The sequence below is a fragment of the Canis aureus genome, chromosome 14, assembly GCF_053574225.1.
Source record: "Canis aureus isolate CA01 chromosome 14, VMU_Caureus_v.1.0, whole genome shotgun sequence".
Taxonomy (NCBI): domain Eukaryota; kingdom Metazoa; phylum Chordata; class Mammalia; order Carnivora; family Canidae; genus Canis; species Canis aureus.
In genome coordinates this window covers 4,856,074-4,877,416 of record NC_135624.1, presented here as the reverse complement: position 1 = coordinate 4,877,416, position 21,343 = coordinate 4,856,074, and the positions used below count along the sequence as shown (strand labels likewise).

The window sequence follows — 21,343 nt, the reverse complement described above, 5'->3', positions numbered from 1 at the left end:
ATGACGTACTCTAACTAAAGTGGGCTGGAGAGGAGATAGGATAGCCCAGAAGAGGCTTTAGAGGACATCTCATGGGCTTGTGTCAAACCCCGAAAAACTGACACCGGGAGAATGGGGAGATCAGGGAGGCAGTCTTGTGGAAAGTTTCACAATTCTCCCATGTTGGGAGGTGTGGAAAGTCTAGAGGGCATCAAGAGCCTCACTTATTTTGGCAGAAAAACTTACTCTAGTGTTGGGAAGTCACAATGATGCGACGGACACTGAGAAAGACTATGTACGAGGCGATGCACAGTTTCACAAAGCACAGTGATCACAGACCAGAGCGGTGGGGATCGTGCTACTGACACAGGATCTACAAAATCCAAAACCAGGGAGTAACTCTGCACCAGTCATCCGTACTTGACCCCAGGTCAACCTTGTGAGTTTCACAGAGCAACTGGCAACTTTGGGGATAGGGTTTGTCACATAAAAAGGACTGAAAGGGCAGCCCTGGTGGCTCGGTGGTTTAGCGCCGCCTTCGGCGCAGGGCCTGATCCTGGAGACCTGGGATTGAGTCCCACGTCAAGCTCCCTGCATGGAGCCTGCTTCTCCCTCTGCCTGTGTCTCTGCCTCTCTCTCTCTCTCTCACTCTGTCTCTCATGAATAAATAAAATCTTAAAAAAAAAAAGGACTTAAAACAAGCAGCTAGAAGAAGGGAATGGTAGGAAACTGCTCCAGGGCTCTTAGGAATTGAGGGCAGTACCAAGGGCTGGGTGGACAGATGCACAAGAAACAGCACCAAAGAGGCTTCCTGTTCAGCAGTCAACTGGCGAAGGGGAAGAGGATCCAGGAGGCAGTGGAAGAGAGCAAAGGTGGGGTCCTGAAGGCGAGTCTCTGGAGGCTGGAGAAGAAAGCCCACACGCCGGGCACCAGTGATGAAACACAACTCTGGACCTCAAATGGGGGAGGTGGCAGATGGGGGTGGGTGTCACTGACTGAAGGTGGTGGGTGGAACAGCCTCACAGTAGCCGTCACAGGGCCACAGGGAAGATATGGCCACTAGGTCAGAGGGCTCCTTCCAGCCTGAATAGGAAGGCACAGTGTCACAGAGGAGGTCCATTGACGCCTGGGTGGTAGAAGGCACAGAGGTCCTCATATCAACAGTGGCCCTTTTTGGCAAAGTGTTGGCAGACAGGGAGGTTGGATTTGTCTTCCATAACTTGGGGGCCATCCTTGGGCTGGCAGGTGTATATGATAAGAGACCAACTTTTGAGCCTTCAGGGTTTCTCTGTTCTTTGTGAAAGCCTCCTCTGGAAGGACCCTCATGGCCTGGTCCAGGAAAAAGAGGTTCAGTATTGGCCCCCCACCAGCCACAACCATATTGGCTGGCCGCACCTGGGGCCCAAGACTCCCCGAATTGGGCCTCTGCCCCTGGGAGGAGGTGGGAGGCTCAGCAGTGGTGGAATCATTGGTCCTCTTGATCCTGGAGGACCTCTGTGAAGAGAGTCTGCATTCTTTTCTGTCTGGCTCCTTTCACTCAACACCGTTTGTGAGATTCATCCAGGTTGCCTGTAGCAGGAGTTCGTTAATTTTCATTGCAGTGTAGTATCCCATTGCATGCACACACAACTTATTTATCCATTCTACTGATGGTGGACATGTGGGTGGATTCCAGTTTGGGGCTGACTTGGGGTCACCAGGCTTTCCATTGGCCAGGGGGGGAGGCCCAGAAAGCTGGATGATCCGATGGGACTCTTATCCTCTTCATCTCCCATCTCCTCCCGCTCTGGCAGTGGGGGCTGTTGTGGTGGCGGTGGCTGCTGCTGATTCTGCTTCTTTCGTTTGGGCATCGTGGCTGTGGCAATGGCTGCAGTGGGATTTGGAGGTCAGTGAGGAAGGGCCTATTAGTTTGAATTAATAGCTTCTTAGGTTTTCTCAGTGGGACCTAGGAGGCTGTATCTATTCAACTAACGAGAAATGAGTGGTTATGAAATAATCTGATTTGAGGAGTATCCTCTGTGGCTTCTTGGGACTATACTCTCAGCCATTAGGGATAGCAACACAGAGCACATAATAGGTGCTCAATAAATCATCACAGACTCATGAGTGGTGTCCACTGAGGTAGATTTGTTCTTCTGGAGGTACTCTTCACAACTCTGTTATGAGAGGAATCTCACTAGATTCTATTCTCAGTTCTGCTATTTTTCTACCGCTGAACCTTCAGTGTCTTTATCTAAAATACAAGAATACCTGCTCATCTTATGGGATTATTGAGAGGACAAAATGAAAACACAAAATTGAACATGTTTTGCAAACTATTGGGTGCTACATAGAGTTTATGACACAGTGAGGCAGCAACTTGGCCTTGAGGTGGCCCGAAAACATGTCCCTGATCCACATGCACACTTCAGGGAGTCCAGAGTCCCTTAGGATACAGTGTCTTATCAGCCTAAGAAGACTTGAGATGCTGATGCCTCAGGGGGAAAACCTTCTTGAGGGCTCCACATATCTAGAGTTCCCTTGGGCCAACAGCTGGAGAGCTCTTGAGCAACAGATGGGGTTTTATTGTAAAACTCAGGGTTTCTCTGGGAACCTCTGAAGAGCTCAGGGGTGGGCCCAGGGATGCCTCTAACATGGATAAACCATTTTGTTTTCAATTTAGGAGAAGGTGTGGTGATGCACATATCTTATTTACCATTAAGTGCCAGCTTAATGTCCCCCTTTCCTCTTCACACTCCATGGTCTCTATTACTTACCTGTCTCAGCATTTACATACCCACATCCCTAACTAAAACAGACACATTTCTTAACTTCTTCTACCAATCAGGAAAAGCAAAGTTCGTCTATCGGACCAAACAACCCCTGAATCTCAGTGGATCACAGCTACCATACCATGTATTTCTCACTCATTGAGTCTGGCTAGTGCAAGATAGTAGGAAGGCTCTGTTTATCTTGATCTCTCCCAGATCCAGCTGACATAGGTGCTATCTCACTCAATACTTCCCTTATAACAAAGGCAGGGCAAAGAGAACATGGCAAACCACATGCTGTATTGTAAAGCTTCTACCCTGAGGCTTCCACACATCACTTCTACACATCACTTCCAGTTATCTTGCATTGGACAAAGCAAGTCATATCCTAACTTTAAAGGCATCAGGGATGCATGGCCCTACCATATGCCTGAGAAAAGAATAGAAATATTTTTTAGGCATTACAAATCATGACCATGCCTTTTGTGGTGGTAGAATAATGACCCTTCCAAGCTATTCATGCCCATTCAGGTTCTATTCATGTGTCACCTTGAATTATTATGATTGGCCCTGTGCTTCTCTACCCATCCAGTGTTCTTAAACCACTGCTCAGCACTCCATGCTGGCTAAGCTCTGCTCCCTCAGTGTGTCTGTCTTTGCCACATTCTTCTGACCAATTTTGTCTCTTAGATTTCTCCACTTCTCCAGCTCTCTCTAATAGATTGAGGCTCAGCTCCATTTCCATCTCTTCCATGACTTCCCTGAAGCTTTCCCTAATTGTTCAATACACAACAACCCCTATGAATTCTAAAATTTACTGCTTGCTCTCCGGGCCAGTTTTGGGAGTGGGGATAAAAAGAAAATGGGAACACATTACCACCTGGGCAAATCCCATGTAAAGATTTTTAGCTGGGTAGATCATTGATAAAGAGTCTGGAAAGATTGTTACTGAGGTACAAACCCACTCTGACCCTCAATTAGCACCTTTTCTGTGTGGCCAAAAGGTTTCACAAAATGACAGTGTCCATTGGGAACTAAGACTCCCTGACAAGCATGTTACCTCCTTGAAGATTTGTCCTTCTATATAGCAGAACCTGGGTACTTAGTAAATGCTTGATCAATATATGATGAATTTATACCGTGTGTAGTTTATACCCTAATGTATCTTCCACAGTGCTTGCTGAATTGACTTAAACAACACTATAAATCCGGGTTATTTCAATAAAAACCAAGCCTGACACCCCTACAGCACAAGAGCCTTACCCTTACACACCACTTTTCATAAACTTCCAGTTGCCTTCCTTTAAGACACTTGTCTTTTACTAAAAACCCCAAACAAATACTTCTACCAGAACTTGTGCAGCTCTGCCAAGCAGGTAATTGCTCCTACTGTGGCTAGGTCATGTCTCTGCGAAGCGCCCATCACTTGGGATTATTAATCTGTTTATGTCAGTTTTATTGGCTAAGCTCTGAGCTCCTAGAACTTGGCTGTCTTATTCACCTTTACCCAAACCACATGATTATTCACATAGGGGCAGTTAATGAAAATGACGGATTGCACACGTTTCCGGCCCAGCATGGGCCCAGGACGATTTGTACTGTATTTGTGAGGTACGTTTAAAAATGTTACGTATTAGGGGCACCAGGCTGGGGCAGTGGTTCAGCGTCTGCCTTTGGCTCAGGTCGTGACCCTGGAGACCCGGGATCGAGTCCCACGTCGGGCTCCCTGCGAGGAGCCTGCTTCTCCCTCTGCCTGGGTCTCTGCCTCCCTCTCTCTTTGGTGAGTAAATAAAATCTGTAAAATCTCTCTCTCCCTATGAAATATCTTTGTATTCTCTAATAAGTCATATCAACTCTGTATATCAGTAAGATTAATAGCTCCAATTTACTAAAGAAACCGACTCAGAAGGTCAAGCTTTTAGTTCAAGATATTACAGGAAAAAGCTAACACACTCGTGAACTTCAGCCGTGAAAGCCGGAGGCGCGCCAGAGGCCTTTTGGACTCTTCAGGCCACCGTCGCTGGGTCCTCTCCGCCGCTGGGACTTCTGCGCCTGCGCACTGCTCGGGCGCCGTCCATTTCTGTTAGGAAGGACGTTAGGTTTGAGGTAGGTGTGAAGGTGAGTCGTGTTGCTCTCGTGTCCCACTTCGGGGTTCGTGTGGCTGCTGCGTCCTGCTGCCTGCTCTCGCTCTGTCCTGGAGTTGAGTTGTGCCCGCATCTGCGGCCGGGCAGCCTCGAACCTCTCCAGGGGTCGACCCCTGCACGCCCCCGCCGCGGCTTCCGGAGGCCGACGGCCCGGCGGGGCTGCGGGGGCGTGAGGGGCCGCGGGACTGGGGCGGCCGGCGGGGGCCTGGGCTCCGCTGTGTACTTGCCCCCATTCAGCGTGACCTTGGAGGGGTCATTTGACTCGTCCAGCCCCAGGGTTTTCACTTTTTCCCGCAGCCGGTCGGCATCCTAAGGGGCAACGTAGGGGAAGGAGCAGTGTCTGCGCGCGGTCCGTGCTGTGTGGAAGCTGGAAAAGGGTCCCTGTGCCTCGGGGGGCGTCTTGCGGCCTCCCAGCGCGCCACCCGGCCCAGGCGGCCGAGGGTCTGCGGGGCCGCGCCTCGGTCCGGTCCCTGGGTGGAGGCCCCTGCTGGGCTCCTGCCAGAGTTAAAATAGCTTCTCCCGTAACCTTGGAAAAATTACGCGTCATCTCCGTGTGCCCTAGTTTTCTCGTCAATGAAATGGGAATAATGAGCCGATAGTAGATTGGTAGAAGAGTAACAGGGCTGTAAATCCGCTTGCACTTGTCAGGCTAGAGCCACCGCTTATCTTAACTGTGGTTGGGAGATACTTGTTTCCTAATTTTTGCTCCCCGGCTACTATTACTTATTACAGTGACCTTGCTTATTTAGGGTAGTCATTCAGCCTGCTGGAGGGAAACAACCCAAAACCCTGAAGCAGGCTAAGCCTTTAAACACCTCAGGCTTTGTAGGAGGAGTCATGCCTGTGCCCCTCTGAAGTGCATTGTGTCTTAAGAGTTCTGCAGATATCTTACTGTGTTCTCAGTTGTTTTTATTATTTTACTATCAAGGAGAAGAACTACCATGACTTCAAGTGCTTTAACGAAACCTCAGATGCGAGGCCTTCTGGCCAAGCGTCTGCGATTTCATATCGTTGGAGCCTTCGCTGTATCCCTGGGGGTTGCAGCTTTTTATAAGGTAACGTATGTTTGATTTTTTACTTTGGTCCATTTTTGGTTCAAAAATGTGTGTTTTAAATATGAAAATGTATTTTCATAAGTAGCCCTGAGTCTTTGAAAGAAGCTCCCTCTTTAATGTGCTCCCTTCTCCTTCCTCCGCTCTCTCCGTGTCAGGAAAATACCTCCTATTCCCTAGATAGCTTGTCCTCCATTTCTAAAAGCAGCTGTATTAATTTGCTAGGTCTGCCAAAGTGGAACAAACTGGGTGGCTTAAACAACTTTTATTTATTGTTCTGGAGGCTAGAAATCCAAGATCAATGTGGCTGCAAGGTTGATTTCTCTTGAAGCCTCTCCTTGGCTTGTAGATGGGTTTCTCCCTTTGTCTTCACATTGGTCTCTGTGCTAACATGGTTTTTTTTTTTTTTTTTTTTTTTTTTTTTTTTTTTTTAATCTCCTGGTGTAAAGATGCTAAGCATATTGGATTAGAACTCACCGTACAAATTTCATTTTAATTTGCCTCTTTAAAGACCTATCTCCAAATAGTGTTAAATTCTGAGGTGCTAGGGGTTTAAGACTTTAGCACATGAATTTTGGAAAACAAATCAGTCCATAACAAAAGGGTATAATTTTACTAAAGCAGAGGGATGAGGAAGGCAGTGTTTGGCAGCTTGAAGCATTTGTTGCTACAGAACTGCATTTTAATGCTGTACCTTTTGTGGGTTCTAACACATGACTTTTGGTGTTTGTTGTTTTTAAGATTTTATTTATTTATTCATGAGAGACAGAGAGAGCGAGGCAGAGACACAGGCAGAGGGAGAAGCAGGCTCCATGCAGGGAGCCTGACATGGGACTCAATCCCGGGTCTCCAGGCGCTAAACCGCTGAGCCACCCGGCTGCCCACTTTGGTGGTTTGGTTTTTTTTTTTTTTTTTTGCTGGTTTTTTTAATAAATGTTTTGTATTATGGTAAAATACACATAAAATTTAGCCATTTTTAAGTGTACACTTCGGTGGTATTAAATACATTTATAATGTTGTGTGGCCATCACCATAGTCCATCTCCATAACTCTTTCATCTTGTAAAACCTGAAACTATATCCATTAAACAACAAACCCATCTCTTTTCTACTCCCAGTCCATAAAACTAATATTTCGGTATCTTACTTTGACTACTCTAGGTACCTCATATAAATGGAATCCTACATTATTTTGTCTTTTTGTAACTGGCTTATTTCGGTTAGCACAATGACCCCAGGGTTCATCCATGTAGTAGTGTATGTCAGAATTTCCTTCCTTTTTAAGACTGAATAACATTCCATTGTATGTCTGTACTACATTTTGCTTATTCACTCACCTTTGATGGACACTTAGGTTGCTTCCATGTTTTAGCTATTGTGAGTAATGCTCCTATGAACATGGGTTAATTTTTTCAGTATATATTCAGAGGTGGAATGATAGATCATATGGTAATTCTATGTTTAACTTTTCAAGCAACCACCATACTGTTTTCTGTAGTACTGTCATACATTTTATATCCATTTTGCTGAATTTATTTATTGATTCTAACAGGTTTTTTCTGTGTGGAATATTTAGGGTTTTCTCTACATACATCATCTATAAACAGATGATTTTGCTTCTTCCTTTCCCATTTAAATGCCTTTTATTTCTCTTTCTTGCAAAACTGCTCTGGCTAGAACTGTGTTGAATGGAAGTGACAAAAGTGGACATCCCATGGATTATGTTGAGATAGTTTCATTCTATTCTTAGAGTGTTTTTATCATGACAGGATATTGAATTTGTCAAGTGCTTTTTCTGCATTGAGATTATTGTGGTTTTTATTTTCACTTATTCTGTTAATGTATATTACATTGATGGATTTCTTTATGTTGAACCATTGTGTATTGAACCATCCATGCATTCCAGGAATATACCTCCCGTGGTAATGGTGTACAGTTCTTTTAATATGCTGCTGAATTCAATTTGCTAGTTTTTGTTAAAGATTTTTTGTGTGTGTCAGTGTTCATAGGGAATATTGGTCTGTAGTTTTCTTGTAGTGTTTGTCTAGCTTTGGTATCAGGGTAATGCTGGCCTCATAAAATGAGTTAGTGTTTCCACTTCAGTTGCTTGGAAAGATTTCAGAAGGATTGATAATTTTTTGTAGAATTGACCAGTGAAGTCATCAGATCCAGGGCTTTTCTTTATTAGGAATTATTTTGATTACTGGTTCAATGTCCTTACTAGTTATAGCTCAGATTTTCTCTTTCTTTGTGATTTAGTCTTAGTAGGTTTTGTGTTTGTGGGAATTTATCCATTTCCTCTAAGTTATCCAGTCTGTTGGTATATAGTTGTTATACTACCCTCTTAGAATCTGTAGTAATGTCTCCACTTTCATTCCTGATTTTAGTAATTTAAATCTTTTCCCCTTGCTTCTTAGCCCATCTTGCTAAAGGGCTGTCAATTATGTTGATGTTTTTGAAGAACCAGTTTTTGGCCTTGTTGATTTCTTTCATTTTCCCCCTAGTCTCTGTTTTGTTGATCTCTGCTCTATCTAATCTTTATTGTTTCCTTCCTTCTAGCTTTTGGTTTATTTTGTTCTTTTTCTGGTTTCTTAAGTTGTAATGTTAGGTTGTTGATTTGAGATCTCTCTCTTTTTTAAGATTTTAGTTATTAGAGAGAGAGGCAGAGGCATATGCAGAGGTGAAGCAGGCTTCCAGTTGGAGAGCCCAATGCAGGACTCTATTCCAGGACCCAGGATTAGGAACTGAGCCAAAGGCAGATGCTTAACCACTGAGCCACCTAGGTGCCCCTCTCTTGTTTTTTTGTTTTGTTTTAAAGATTTTTATTTCTTTATTCATGAGAGACACAGAGAGAGAGAGAGACAGAGACACAGGCAGAGGGGGAAGCAGGCTCCATGCAGGGAGCCTGATGTGGGACTTGATCCTGGATCTCCAGGATCACGCCCTGGGTGGAAGGCGGCGCTAAACCGCTAAACCACCCAGGCTGCCCCCCTCTCTCGTTTTTGTTTTTTTTTTTTTTTTTTTTTAAGATTTATTTATTTATTTATGATAGGCATAGAGAGAGAGAGGCAGAGACACAGGCAGAGGGAGAAGCAGGCTCCATGCAGAGAGCCTGACATGGGACTCGATCCCGGGACTCCAGGATTGCGCCCTGGGCCAAAGGCAGGCACTAAACTGCTGAGCCACCCAGGGATCCCCTCTCGTTTTTTAATGTATGTATTTATACTTAATTCCCCCCCTTAGCACTGCTTTCACTGAATCCTGTAAGTTTTGGTGTGTCCTGTTTTTTCATTTGTCTCTAAATATTTTCTAATTTCATTCCTAATTTCTCTTTGATTCATTGGTTGTTTAAAAGTTTGTTGCTTAATCTCCATAGTTTTGTGAATTTTGTAGTTTTCCTTTTGTTATTGATTTCTAATCTCATGCCATTATGATCAGAGAACATACTTTGTAAAAAAAAAAAAAAACATACTTTGTATGATATCTGCCTTTACATCTGTTGAGACTTAATTTATGGCCTAATATGTGGTCTGTCGTGGAAAATATCCCATGTGCAATTGAGAAGCATGTGTATTCTGGGGGCATCTGGGTGGTTCAGTTGGTTCAGCTTCTGCCTTCAGCTTAGGTCATGATCCCAGAGTTCTGGGATCTAGGCCTGCACGGGACTCTCTGCTCAGCAGGGGAGTCTGTTTCTCCTTCTCCCTCCTCCTGCTATGCATGTAAGTGCTCTCTCTTGTAAATAAATAAATCACTGTTTTAAAAAAAAAATGTGTATTCTGTTGTTGGGGTGGAATGCTCTTTGTATATGTGTTAGATCTGATTGGTTTAATGAGTTAAGTCCTCTGTTTCCTTACTTAGATCTGGTCTGGTTTTATCTGTTACTGAGATTGTAGTATTGAAGTCTTCAGCTGTAGAACTATTTTTCTCTTCAATTCTGTCAGTTTTTGATTTATATATTTTGCTGGTGTTACTGCTGAGTAAATTTTTCTAAGTGTTATAAGGTCGTATCCTATTGAAGCTTTTATGATTATATAAAATCCTTTGTCTCCTGTAATCGTTTTTTGATTTAAAGTCTGTTTTGTCTGCTATTAGTAAAGCTCTCTTGCTCCTTTGGTTACTGTTTGCATAGAACATCTTTTTTCCACTCTTTCCCTTTCAATCTGTTTTTGTCTTTGGATCTGGAATGAGTGTTGCAGACAGCAACAGTTGGGTCAGTTCTCAGTTGGGTCATTCTTTAGTCCATTCTATAATCTGTGGGGATTGTGTGTATAGATACCTTTGGCTCCCAAAAGGAGAAAAAAGGGAGGGGGAAAAAGATTCTCTATTCTTTTAAGTCCCCTGGAAGTAGCTCACCTGGTGAAAAAGAACAGTAGAAGGAGTGCCAAAAACAGTGGCCCCCAACCTGTTTGCGCCTCTGTGAACAAAAACAATCTACTATCAGAGTACAGATCCCTGGTATATGGAGGAGAGGGTCCTTCTTGCCCATCTTCATTCCAGAAAAGCTATGTGTAAGCTGCTCCAGGAACACATGCACAGCTGCCTGCCTTGGGCCTGGGGAAAATGGGTAGCTGTTAGGTTGCTAAAAGCTGAAAGTGAATGAAATTAACTTGACCACAATTTACAGTTTAAGCCTTCCTCTGGAAATTGCATTCTTTCAGGAGATCCAAAGTTTCACAGATTGTGCTAATACAGTTGTTGTGAAGGTGGGGAGAGATTCCTGGTGTTCCTATGCCACCTTTTTCCCAGAATACTCCTATGTGCTTTGTGTTTCTCAAAGTCTCCATGCTATATTTACAAGTTTTCTCTATAAAAATGTTTATGATCATACATGTTATTTATGTCATAATGGCCTATGAGGGAATTAGAGCCTTCCAGTGCTTTGTATTTAATTTTTTTGGTTTAGTTCTTATTTTTTTAGTAGACTGAGACTCATTAGGGCATGGTGCCTTTTTTGTTTGCAGGGGCACCCCATCGTCAGTTGCCTGACAAATAGATGCTTAAAAGTATCTGTTGAATAAAATGTAGTGTCTGAAATTGAGTACAGTGGTAGGTGCTATAGAGTCCGTGCTTTCGAGTATACTAAGTGTATATACATCTAAATTTGTGTCTTTAAGGAAGTTAGGGTCATATTAGGGGAGGTAAAAAATAATTATTGCAAGATAGAATATAAACGAAAGGACATTTCATTTCTCAGAGCTGTTTCTAGAACAGCTTATACACAGTTTGCAAGAATAGAGTTGGAGATGGGCAAGGAGGACTCTGTCCTCCATGTAATAGGTGAACTGTACAATCAGCAATAGTTGATTGCCGCTTTTGTGTGTTTCTTCCAGTGGGTGAGGGGTATTGTGAGTCATAGCTCTTTGATAGAGAAGGTAGAATTTGTGCCTTGGAAGTTAGAGTGAATTTGAAGTGCTAAGAGGAGGGAAAACAACTTGAGCAAAAGCACTAAGGGGTCTGTGCTGTAGGACCCTTTGAGGAGACAGGCATAAATAAACCCTTTACTTGCTCTTTGAGATCTTTGCTACGTGGCATGTAGTGGGTATGAAATAAATGTTTGTGGGAAAAGGATGGATGGATGAGTAAATGAAGTGGGAGTAAGAGAAATTTGGGGAACTCATTTCTTCACTCTGGTTGTCCTCATTGTCTCTGTCAAACATCAGATCAGGCCTTTGTAACCTGTGTACATTCTTGCCACATTCAGCTTCTAGAATAGATTTGTTTATGGTATGGAGTCCTGCATGCCCAGTGTGCAGTGGCTTTCAGACTTTTTACTTACAGTAAGAAATACATTAAAAAAAAAAAAAAAAGAAATACATTAACGACTGGTTGCAATCATCTGAATTGGTTTCATCAATTATTAAAGGGTCATGGGTGATTTGCTGAAACTTAGTTTTGATTTTAAGATACTTTCTCATTAGCCCCTTTTGCCTTTCTCTTTTTGCCTTTCCATTGTCTTCCCAGCAGTCCAATATACTCAGCCCTCCAGCCCTTCATAACTATTTGCTGTTACAAAATTCTGCTTTCTCCCATGGGTTTGTACACAGCAGGAATGTCTTTCATCTCCTTGTGTGGCAAGTTCCAGTTTATCCTCAAGGCTCACTCAAATGTTTCCTTTTTGGAGTTGCAGCCTATTCCTCCAGATGGGTTGGTTGTGCTTTGCTAGGTTCTTAATCACTTTGTACCAGACTGTACAGTATTGGGCACATTGTATTTTAAGTAATACTTGCTTCAGGGTGTGTCTCTTCTACTAAATTAAGAGCTAGGACCATGCCAGACCCATAGTCTGTTCTGAATGAAAAGGTTTAAAATTTGCTTGGTAGATTAGTCAGTGTTTGTGTATAGTTCATTAGTGTTTGAATCGAAGGAAGGTTCTGAGGAAAGCACTGAGGAATCCAGATTCTTCCTAAAGAATAAAGCAGGTGTAAACTTTTTTTTTTTTTAATAAAGGTTTTATTTATTTATTCATGAGAGACAGAGAGAGGCAGAGACACAGGCAGAGGGAGAAGTGGGCTTCATGCAGGGAGCTCGACATGGGACTGGATCCTGGGTATCCTGGGTCTCCTGGGTCTCCAGGGTCTCCAGGGTCTCCAGGGTCTCCAGGATCACTCCCCGGGCTGAAGGCGGCACTAAACCATTAAGCCATCGGGGCTGCCCTAAACTTGGTTCTCTTAGTAGATGCTCACTTCTTCATTTCCCCTATCCAGTTAGTATTGAGTGCTTTGAAAGATTTGGCCTTTATTTTGTTCTTAGTTTTGTTTGATTTTCACAATTTTCATCAGTTTCTGTGCTTTTTTTACATGAAGTTACCATCCATTAAATAATTTTTGATTAAGTGAATCTGCCACGCCTAAATTCATTAATATAGGTTAGATTTTGAGGCAATGACCAGTGATTATCCTGAATGGATTTTTCCCATATGTAGAGCAATTACTGTTATGCAAATTAGGCTTGTCCTAAATCTTCAGGTATTTGCTTATCCAGATAGGCCTTATATAGATTTTATGGGTTTCAACTAACTTATGGTGTAGTGGATCTAAATTGATAGCTTATATTCTTTTTGTTGCCCAAGTCCAGATTTTTCAGACTTAAAAAAGTCTATTTAAAATGTAACAGAAAACAATTTAGGTGGAGTTCTTTTTTTTTTTTTTTTAATTTTTATTTATTTATGATAGTCACACAGAAAGAGAGAGAGAGAGGCAGAGACTTAGGCAGAGAGAGAAGCAGGCTCCATGCACCGGGAGCCCGACGTGGGATTCGATCCTGGGTCAAAGGCAGGCGCCAAACCGCTGCGCCACCCAGGGATCCCCTTTAGGTGGGGTTCTAACATCCATTTGCTTTTATTTTTGGGTTCACTGAGTCTTTTACTTTATTTTTGCTACTTTATTAGTTTACCATATTATTGAAAGGGAAAAAAATATTTTTTTAACAAGAAATCCCCAGTTGCCTTCTGGGTAATGGGCTGGCCTCAATTCAGAGGATTACATTAGGACTCCTGCCTCTTGGTCTTACTGAAGAAGTTGAGAATTTAGATAGGAGGTGAGGTAGTAAAACTGGTCAAGTAAAGTCTCTTACTGTATAAATACCAGGTGTCATTCTTGTATTTTTGCATTAACCTAATGGAGGTAGATGGGCACATGAAGAATTTTTTACTGGTTTAATATGCAGGATGGAATTTGATTTTGGATTATAACCTGTACACTGAAATCTATCAGGTAGTGTTTTGTGGAAAATACAACCTTTGCCAAATGATAGACCTGGGTTTGAATCCTGGTTGAACCACCTACCACCTAGTGCTTCTTCCTAGACCTTAATCAGGTCAGTTAAATTCTGAGTCCCCTTTCCTGGTGTGCAAAACAGGTCAATGTGTATTCTAAGGGCTTAAATGATGTTGAGGTGTAAATCACCCAGAACTGTTCTTGCCAGATAGAAAACTCCCTGTGTCTTTCAGAGGCAGTTGGGTACTGAATTGATCTCACTCCTTTGAAGTTAATATACTTCAAATTGAGCCAGAATATTTTAATTTTAGCATGTCTCAGCTGTGGAATATTTAGGTTTTGCTGGAGGGAAGGCTGTCTGTCCTTTGCTAAAACCTTTTAGCTTTCTAGGTATCTTCCTTTGGCTTTTATCATTCTGCACACCCACACCCAGCAAAAGGAATAATCTGTCCCCAGGCAAGGAAGGCTCTTCTTGCTGAGTAGTTTCCAAGAGGCTGCTTTATCTTCCCTTGCATCTGTGTCAGTGCCTCCAACCTTTGTCTTAGGAAATACAGAGTTCCAAGTTAAAGGTGAACATAAATACTATGATTTATGTTGTTTTTGGATATTATTTCTAATGGTTAAAAAATAAGCTCTAATGGGATGTGTTATTTTTTAGTTTGCTGTGGCTGAACCAAGAAAGAAGGCATATGCAGATTTCTACAGAAATTATGATTCTATGAAAGATTTTGAGGAGATGAAGAAGGCTGGTATCTTTCAGAGTGCAAAGTGAATTTGGAATATAAAGGTAATGTGGCTGTTTAAAAAATTGTTTTTAATTGTAAAATACACAGATCGTTAAGTATATTCATGTTATTGTACAACCAATCTCCAGAACTCTTTTTATCTTCCAAAACTATCCATTGAATTATTCTCCATTCTCCTCCATGCCCTGGCAACCACCATTCTTAGTGTCTCTGAATTTGATTACTTGTAAGTACTTCATTTAAGTGAAATCATATAGTATTTGAATGGCTATAGTATTTGGCTAATTTTATTTAATATAATGTACTCAGAATTTACCCATTACAGTATGTGTCAGAATTTCCTTCTTCTTTAAGGCTAAGTAACATTTTGTGGTGTACGTATACCACATTTTGCTTATTCATTCACCTTTGGTGGACATTTGGATTGCTTCCACCTTTTGACTATTGTAAATAATGTTGCTATGTTAGGGGTGCCTGGATGGCTCAGTTGGTTAAGCATTTGACTCTTGATTTTGGCTTAGGTCATGATCTCAGGGTTGTGAGATTGAGCGGGGTATGAAGCCTGCCTCTGCCCCTCCCCACCAATGAAGTTGCTATGATATTTGCAAATATCTCTTTTAAAACCTCTTCTTTTAAAAAAAAATAAATAAATAAAAATAAAACCTCTTCTTTTAATACTTTTGAGTATGTACCCAGAAGTGGAATGGCTTGGATCATATAGTAATTCTATTATCAACGTTGAAAGGAAATACTATACTGTTTAACATAGTGGCTGCACCATTTTCCAGTTTTACTACTTGTTTGTCAATACTTAGTTTTTTTCATAGTACCCACCTAATAGGTGTGAGATGGTACTGGATTTTGATTTGTATTTCCTAATGGTTAAGGTTGTGGATCATCTTTCCTCATGCTTGCCGACCATTTATTATCCTCTTTGGAGAAATGTCTAATCAAATTCTTCACCCATTTTAATTGGATTGGGGTTTTTTCGTTATTGAGTTGTTCTTCAGACTTCTTATCAGATATGATTTACAAATATTTTCTCCCATTTTGTAGGTTACCTTTTCACTCTGTTAATTGTATCTTTTGCACAGACATTTAAAATTTTGATGGAGTCTAATTTATGTAATTTCTGTTGTTACCTGTGTTTTTGGTACCCTATCCAAGAAATCATTGCCAAATCCAATGTCATGAAGTTTCTCTTAAGTTTTCTTGTAAGTTTTTATAGTTTTAGCTCTCCCCTTTAGGTGTTTGATCCATTTGTGTTAATTTTTGGATATGAAGTAAGAAAAGGATACTTCTCCTTTTTTCGTGAATATCGAGTTTCCCAGCAGTATTTGTTGAAAACCTTGTCCTTTCTCCAGTGGATGGTCTTGGCACCTTTGTTGGTAATTTTTTGACTGGATATGTGAGTGTTTATTTGGACTGTTCTATTGCATTGGTTTATATTTCTGCTTTTATATCATACCACACTATTTTGATTACTGTGGCTTTATAGTAAGTTTTGGAATTAGGAAGTGTTAGTCCTTCAACTTTTTTTTTCAAGACTGTTTAGGCTATTCAGGGTCCCTTGATAGTTTATATGAATTTTAGGATGGATTTTTCTACCTCTGCAAAAATGCTTTTGGGATTTTGATAGGGATTGCATTGTATATATAGCTCACTTTGGGTGATATGGACATCTTAGCAATTACAAGTATTCCATGAACACGAGATTTCCATTTGTTTGTGTGTCTTTAATTTTTTTCAGCCGTGTTTTGTAGTTTCAATATATAGGTCTTTTGCATTCTTGGTTAAATATTCCTGTGTATTTTGTTCTTTTTGATGCTATCATACTTGGAACTGTTTTCTTATTTTTTTTTTCTGATTATTTATTGTTAGTGGATAGAAACACAACTGGTTTTTTGTGTTGATTTTGTATCTTGTAATTTTGCTCAGTTAGTTTATTCTAACAGGTTTTTTTGAGAAAGAGAGTGTGCACAAGCTGAGGGAAGGGAGGGAGGAGGAGAGAGAGAATCTTAAGCAGGCCCCATGCTCAGCACAGAGCCTGACCCAGGGCTCGATCTCACAACCCTGAGATTATGACCTGAGACCAAATCAAGGGTGAGACACTTAAGCAACTGAGCCACCCACGCACCCCTATCCTAACAATTTTTTGGTGGAATCTTTATTGTTTTTTACGTGTATGGTTTTTACATATAAGACCAGGTCACCTGCAAACAGAGATAGTCTTACCTTTTCTTTCCCAATTTGTATGTCTTATTTCTCTTGCTTAATTGTTCTGGCTTGGACTTCCAGTTCTTTATTGAATTGAAGTGGTAAGAGTGGACATCCTTATCTTTTTCTTGATCTTAGAGAAAAAGCTTCTAGGCTTTGACCAGTGAGTATGTTATTAACTGTGGACTTTTCATATATGGCTTATATTATGTTGCTACGTTTTGCATCTGGTTCTAATTTAATATTTTTTCTCCCTCTATTGTACTTTTCATTTCCATGACTTATTTTATAACTGGAAGTTTGTAACTCTTAAAACTTTTCACCTCTTTTACCCATCCTCCCCTCCTCTTCCCTTCTGCACCCAGTTCTCTGTATTTATGAGTCTGTTTCCTGACTTGCTTCACTTAGCATAATATCCTATAGATTTATCCATGTTTTGGCAAATGGCAAGATCTCATTCTTTTTTATGGCTGAGTAATATTTCAGTGTGTGCATGTGCGCATACGTATGTGTATCCAGTAGTGGAATTAATTGGGTTGTATGGTAATTTTATCTTTAACTTTGAGGAACCTCTGTACTGTTTTCCACAGTGGTTGCACCAGTTTACATTCCCACCAACAGTGCATCAGGGTTCTCTTTTCTCCATATCCTCACCAACACTTGTTATCTGTTGTCTTTTTTTTTCTTTTCCTATTTTTGATACTAGCATTCTGACTGGTTTGAGGTGATGTCTCATTCTGGTTTTGATTTGCATTTCCCTAATGATTAATGATACTGAACATCTTTTTATGTGTCTGTTGGCCATGTGTGTTGTTGAGTTCTTTACATTCTTTACATTTAAGATAGTTACTTGATAAGGAAAGATTTAATTTGCCATTTTGTTGCTGTGTATCCTTCATATCCTCTCTTAATACCTTTTAATTTTTTTATAGTGACATGTTTTGATCCCCTTTTCATTTCCTTTTGTGTGTATTCTGTGGATATTTTCTTTGTGGTTACCTTTGGTATTGCATAGGATATGGAAAAATTACAACAGTCTACTTCAGAATGTGATATTTTCAATCACAAAACTATCACTCTTTAATAGCTCTGCTCCCCTGCTTTATTGTCACAAATTATATGTAGTGTACCCATTAACATAGTTTTTAAAATTATTTTTGTGTTTTAAATCCTACAAAATTAAAAATGGAGTTATGAAACAATTCTAGTAATGCTGGTTTATATTTTTCCATATATTTGCCTTTACCAGGGAACTTTATATTTTCACATGGCTTTGAGTTAATGTTTGGTGTACTTTTGTTTCAGCTTGAAGAACTCCCATTGCAAGTCTAGTGGCGAGGAACTCCTGATCTTTAGCTTTTGTTTATCTTTCTTTGTCATTTTTGAAGGTCAGTTTTGCTAGATGCTGTATTTTTGGTTGTTATTTTGTGACCACTTTAGATATATCATCTGACAGCATTCCTACGTGCAAGGTTTCTGCTGAAAAATCCCCATATAGTCCTACGGAGGTGACGTAGGTGATCACATAAAGTTTCTCGCTGCTTTCAAGATCCATTGTCTTTGTTTTTTTGTTTGTTTTTTAAGATTTTACTTATTCATGAGCGAGACAGAGAGAGAGAGAGAGAGGCAGAGACCTAGGCAGAGGGAGATGCAGGCTCCCTCTGGGGAGCCTGATGTGTGGGACATGATCCCAGGATCCCCAGATCCCGCCCTGAGCTGAAGGCTGATGCTCAACCAAGGCATTCCTGTCTTTGGTTCTTGACAGAGTGGTTATATCTTGGTATGGGTTTCTTTGAGTTTATTCTACTTCCAAGTAACTTCTTGTATTTGCATTTGTATATTCACTTCTTTCCTCAAATTTAAGAACTTTTCAGCTATTATTTCTTCAAATAAGCCTTCTGCTCTTTGCTTTCCTGGGATTTCCATAAGTGTGTATGGGTCTTTTTGATGATGTCCCATAGGTCTCTTAAGTTCTATTGTTCATTCTTTTTTCTTTTTGCTTCTCAGACTCAATAATTCAAATGAACTGTTCCAAGTTTGCTGATTCTTTTGTGTGAGTCTGCTGTTGAACCCCTCTAGAGATTTATTTTTTCAGTTCAGTTACTTTATTTTTCTGCACCATAGTTTTGATTTTGATTTTTTTTTTAAGTTTTTGTGTATTTTCTTGATTTCATTTAGTTGTCTGTCCAAGTTCTCTTTTGGCTCATTGAGCAATATTTAAGGCTGTTGTTTTAAAGTCTTTGTTTAGTTAGAGGCTTGTGTCTCTTCAGTGTGAGTTTTTGGAAATTTTGTTGCTTTGAGTGGACCATATTTTCCTTTTTCTTTGTATGGCTTTTGCTGTAGTTAGGGCATTTGAGTAACAGCCACCCCTCCCCTTTGTGGATTACCTCCTTGCAGGGGAAGATCTTCACTAAAGGCTCAGGATTATCTGAAACTTCTTCTGGAGATACATCTTTTCCCTGTGTGCATTTGTTCCGGTTCTTGTGTATACTTTATTCCTTTTAAGTGTTAATTTCTGAGAGTCTCATCCCTGCTTCCTCTAGGAGCATTCACTGTTCCTTGCATTCCTCTGCCCACAGTCTTGTCCATAGGTGGTACCTGTGAGTCTGCAGGCCCTCTGTAGCTCTTGTGTCATGGGACCCCCACTGCTTTCAGCTGCTTGCACTCTGATATCTCAAGTATGCCATTCCAGAGATAGGCAAGATAGAAAATGGTCCTTTGGGAAGATCTCAAACAGGTCAGAATGTTGCAAGCAATTTTTATTTTTTACTTTCTATCCTGAGAGAGGAGCCAGGAATTGGTCAGTTTCCTCTGGACCACACTGTGCTGCACCAAGGAGGGGGGGTGAGGCAAGAGTGAGCAAGAATTCCATGAAATTTCTTGCCCTTTTGTGTTTTTGTTTTATTAGTGTTTGGTTGCTACAGCTCCTTAACTGGTTTCTAGAGTTCTCACAACTCTTGCTTTTTATATTCAGAATCATTTCAGATGTTCTGCTATTGCTTGCTAGATGGGCATTAGGAAACTCTTTTAGAAGTAAAGAGTTTTTTACTCCTTTTATAGTTTAGTTGGGTGTCCATAAGTGACTTGGTGGCCCTCCAGAGATCCTGACTTGGTTTATTATATCCACAAAGTCCTTATGCCTCATAGATAAGGTTCTGTTGACTATGAAGGAAGTGACTTGTGTGCTGATGAAAGGTCATCTACTAAATTTGAAAGCATGTGAAACTATACTTTGGAATTTCATCATTCATGTATTTAACTTTATTCAGGCTTAACGAGAAAAGCAATTAGAACAATTTAAGATTCTATCCACCACTCCTGAGTTTGATGTGACAAGGGGAATGTCAGTCTGCTTTTTAGGCAGAATGTACCAGAATAAGCATTCCAGCTGTAGTGTTCATGGTGTGTGTGTGTGTATGAATGATCTTTCCTGGGTGTATGAGACTTGCTGCAGTGGATTCTAGTTTTTTAAAAGACTCAAGGATAATTTTGAATATAAGTAACTTTTGCCTAACAGAAGATTAAAATCTATAATGTTCATTTCTGTAGTTGTTTATCTTAAAGGAAATAATCTGAAATGCACATAGATGCATGAACGAAGTATCTACTGCATTATTTAGAAAAAGTAGGAAGAACTTTGTTTCCAGTGGTTGGAAAATTAATACAGAATCATGACTGTTTCATACCACAGATTATTACATTATGTCCATTAGAAATGATATTCAAAGTAACATGAGATTATTATGTAAATAGAAAATGTGTATAAAGGGTGGTCTGTGTTTAATAAAAATTGCACAGAAAAAAAGATTGAAGGTAAAAAAAAAAAAATCAAAATATTAATGGCCTGTATGGAATCTTAACATTGCTGCTTTCTTGTAACTTTGACATTTTCACAATTTCCACAGTGGGTATGTGCATTTCATAATCAGATGTTAACAGGCTAATGTGTAATACTTGTTAGGTTACCTTTTTTTTTTTTTTAATGTGTTTAAAAATCAGTAAGAAAAACAGATTTGGAGACAGGAATAGACATACTATTTAGAACAGATGAGCTGCTGCTTTTAAGAACAGTATGGAGGTATGAGAAGGGAATGGAGGAGAATGGATTTGAGAGGGAAGAATAGGCAAAATTTGGTCTGAAAAACAATAAATCAGAGTAAGGTGTAATATGCCCAGAACTGGTCAGGATGGAACCTTGGCAGAGAATGGACCTGGAGCTCAGGTAGCCTGAAATGGTCTGACTAGGCTCCACTAGTAGGAGTAGACCTCATGTGATTTTAAGCATGGTGAGGTATTAAGAGAGAATGCTTGTTATTAACTTAAGCCACTGTGTTTTTTTCCACAGAATTTCTTTGGGTTGTGTTTCATTGAAGCTTGACTGTCCTGTGTTCCTGAGCTATGAAACACGAACACTGGGTTATGGAATAGTTTCTCTTAATAAACAACTAAAAAATGTTTTGGACTAAGTCTTTAATTATTCCCGATAATTCAGAGTTGGAGATTTTAACTGTATGTACGAACCTAGGAAGATAACTGGATTTTAAGATTTCTTAAAAGTTTCACTGTTAAAGGATATTTTTTATTGCTTTGGTGTTCATTTCACTGAAATACTTGTAGGTGTACCTTCTTGGTCATGGATTTAAGGGGGTCTCCATGAACCTCTACGACTACTATACTGTTTGCTCTTAGAAGGGACAGAATTATTTATTTTTATTTTCAATAAAATAATGTTCTTGGGGGG

General features: G+C 40.4%; 1 protein-coding gene and 1 pseudogene across 3 annotated transcripts; one reads left to right on the top strand and one right to left on the bottom strand.

Moving 5' to 3' along the window:
* Positions 1-862: 862 nt before the first annotated feature.
* On the bottom strand, positions 863-1,829 carry LOC144283074 (proline-rich protein 3-like; annotated as a pseudogene).
* Positions 1,830-4,680: 2,851 nt separating this feature from the next.
* Positions 4,681-21,064, top strand: COX6C (cytochrome c oxidase subunit 6C). 3 transcript variants are annotated; one of them, XM_077846740.1, is made up of 4 exons: positions 4,681-4,835; positions 5,802-5,928; positions 14,298-14,426; positions 20,948-21,064. In XM_077846740.1, exons 2-3 carry the CDS (start codon positions 5,815-5,817, stop codon positions 14,409-14,411), a joined length of 228 nt encoding a protein of 75 aa, XP_077702866.1. In that variant the 5' UTR covers positions 4,681-4,835; positions 5,802-5,814; the 3' UTR covers positions 14,412-14,426; positions 20,948-21,064. The 3 variants fall into 3 exon arrangements, with proteins under 3 accessions (XP_077702866.1, XP_077702864.1, XP_077702865.1); XM_077846738.1 differs by having other exon boundaries at positions 4,691-4,847; XM_077846739.1 differs by lacking the exon at positions 20,948-21,064 and adding an exon at positions 17,908-20,504 and having other exon boundaries at positions 4,691-4,847.
* The last annotated feature ends 279 nt before the right edge of the window (positions 21,065-21,343 follow it).

Bases quoted from the DNA above. Each gene is read 5' to 3' on its own strand.
- COX6C (XM_077846740.1), top strand. From the start codon at position 5,815: ATGACTTCAAGTGCTTTAACGAAACCTCAGATGCGAGGCCTTCTGGCC. The intron at 5,929-14,297 runs GTAACGTATGTT...GTTATTTTTTAG, and splicing joins GGGTTGCAGCTTTTTATAAG to TTTGCTGTGGCTGAACCAAG.